At 26.9% G+C, this 2,346-nt stretch overlaps 1 protein-coding gene across 1 annotated transcript in view; it reads right to left on the reverse strand.

The window, feature by feature from the left end:
• Positions 1 to 646: 646 nt before the first annotated feature.
• The window catches only part of LOC135217879 (sulfotransferase 1C4-like), a 23,094-nt gene continuing 21,394 nt past the window's right edge, over positions 647 to 2,346 (reverse strand). Inside the window, exon 6 of the mRNA XM_064253901.1 lies at positions 647 to 888. Within this exon, the coding sequence (XP_064109971.1) occupies positions 776 to 888 (113 nt within the window). The 3' untranslated portion in view covers positions 647 to 775. The remainder of the gene's footprint in view (positions 889 to 2,346) is intronic.

Below are 2,346 nucleotides of genomic sequence, written 5' to 3' on the forward strand. Positions count from 1 at the left end.
AACATATCTATATATATATCTACATTTATCTATATATATCTATATTATACAGATATATATATATATATATATATATATATATAATACCTATACATATAAATATCTACATACATATATACATATATATATAATATATATATATATATATATATATGATCTATATATATATATCTATATCTGTATCTCTATCTATTATATCTTAATCTATTAGGTATATATATACTCTATCTCTCACATATATATATATATATATCCTATATCTCTCTATATCTCTAATATCGATATCTATATAATATACTATATATCTATCATATATATATAGCTATATTATGATAGATATATATATATATATCCTATATTTATATATAGATATCTCTCTATTATATATATATATATATATAATATATTTATTATAGATAGATCTATATAATATTATATTATATATACACTTATATAAGCATATATATAAGCCCTATATATATATCTATATCCCCTATATACATATTATACATATACCATATATATCTATTTTTATTTATCTCTTATCTTATCTATATATATCTATATATATTATATATATCTATAATATATATAATCTATATATATCTATATATATTATATATATCTTGGAGTATTGGCATAAACCATGCTATATGCATTTAAACATATTCCTTTACGGATTTTGGACAAGAAAAAATAAAATCGTGCTACGAAAACATCTCGTCAGTCAAACCGCCGTACGTCGCACATAGGGGCATCGGACCATTCGACGACCTCAGACTCCAAATTTAAAATCGACGCCCAGATCTGTCGTGTACTCCTGGATCCACTTATCGACCTTTTCCTCCAGTTCCGGAGTCATTCTTTCCTTCCAGTTTCCAGATTCGCCTGTTAGAAACGCACATAATATTTATTTTATATTTTTTTAGCTTCTAATAGATATTTAGAATTTATTAAGAAGTTTCAATTCGTCTGTCCAGAAAAAAGCCATAAAAATAAAAAAAGTTTTATTATTTTCGCTCTTTATAAACATGGAATTTCATTAAAAAGCAAATTATCGGTTTAGGAAATGTAAGCAAAAAAATTATTTTAACTTTCGATAGGAAATAAATATAAGTTTACTGAGGAAAATCTATATATACATACTATTAATTCTATGTATATAGATATATATATACTATATATATATAATATATATATATATATTATAGTAGATACCTATATATATATACTATATAATATTATATTATATATATATATATATTATTATATATATACATATATATATATATATTTATATATATATATATATATACGTATATATATATATTTATATATATATATATATATATATATATAATAATAGTATATATATATATATATATATATATAATATATCACATCGGAATACCATAAATATAAAGGAAGAGGTTGTCCAATCAGACGACAGCCATGTACACGTGTTTATGAAGAAACGTTTCATGTTGTCACCAACACATCATGTCTGCAATTGAAATTCAACATTAAAATAAACTTGAAAATTACAATAAAATTAAAATATACTCAGAACGTTAAAATAGGGAATGAGAAGAAAACTACCTATTCATAAAGAAGGAAAGAGCTGAGTGACTTAAACGGTAAGGTCTGCACACAACGTAAACCTCACGCCAGAGAGAGGAGATGACGAGTGTTGGAGTTTAAACTATAGTCGATTTTTTTAAACCTGGCAAACTTGCACTTAACTTGCACTTAGCTGCTTGTCACTGATTGGATGAATGCCGTGTTTGTCCGAATCTCTCAGTTTTGTTTTCACTCTGTTTCAGAATTGTGATTATACGGCCATAGATTGAGATAAGAGCCAAATTATGTAATGTTGTGTAATACCTGTTGTAATAAACTTAAGTATCCAGAAGTTACATACCAAATTATTATATAATAGTTAACAGTTATGAAACAGCACTCTCCGAAGCTGTAGACTTGAAATATGTTTCAAACGCATGAACTTTAATGTTTAAATGTCTAGCTAGATTTTTAGCGCAATCATGCCATTGGTGGTTTAGAAGAAAACAAAACGTATTTATTGTACATTGCTGAAGGTTGTATAACGCTTAAGAACAAAATACTACGTAGAAAATGTAAGCTTGCCGAAACATTGGGGGTGGAGGAGTTGAAAAAGGAACAGCCGGCGAGTTGTCGTCTGCACACACCACCATCATCAATCAGCTTAGAATCGGCTATCGAGCAGTTGGCTCACTGTCGTCGATTTCACCTATTTCAGCCATGGCCACAAGAGACGATACGGAACAAAGCAGAGATGAGGGCACTTCAAACACAGGCATACATGCT

The sequence above is a fragment of the Macrobrachium nipponense genome, chromosome 9 (assembly GCF_015104395.2).
Source record: "Macrobrachium nipponense isolate FS-2020 chromosome 9, ASM1510439v2, whole genome shotgun sequence".
Classification (NCBI taxonomy): Eukaryota; Metazoa; Arthropoda; class Malacostraca; order Decapoda; family Palaemonidae; genus Macrobrachium; species Macrobrachium nipponense.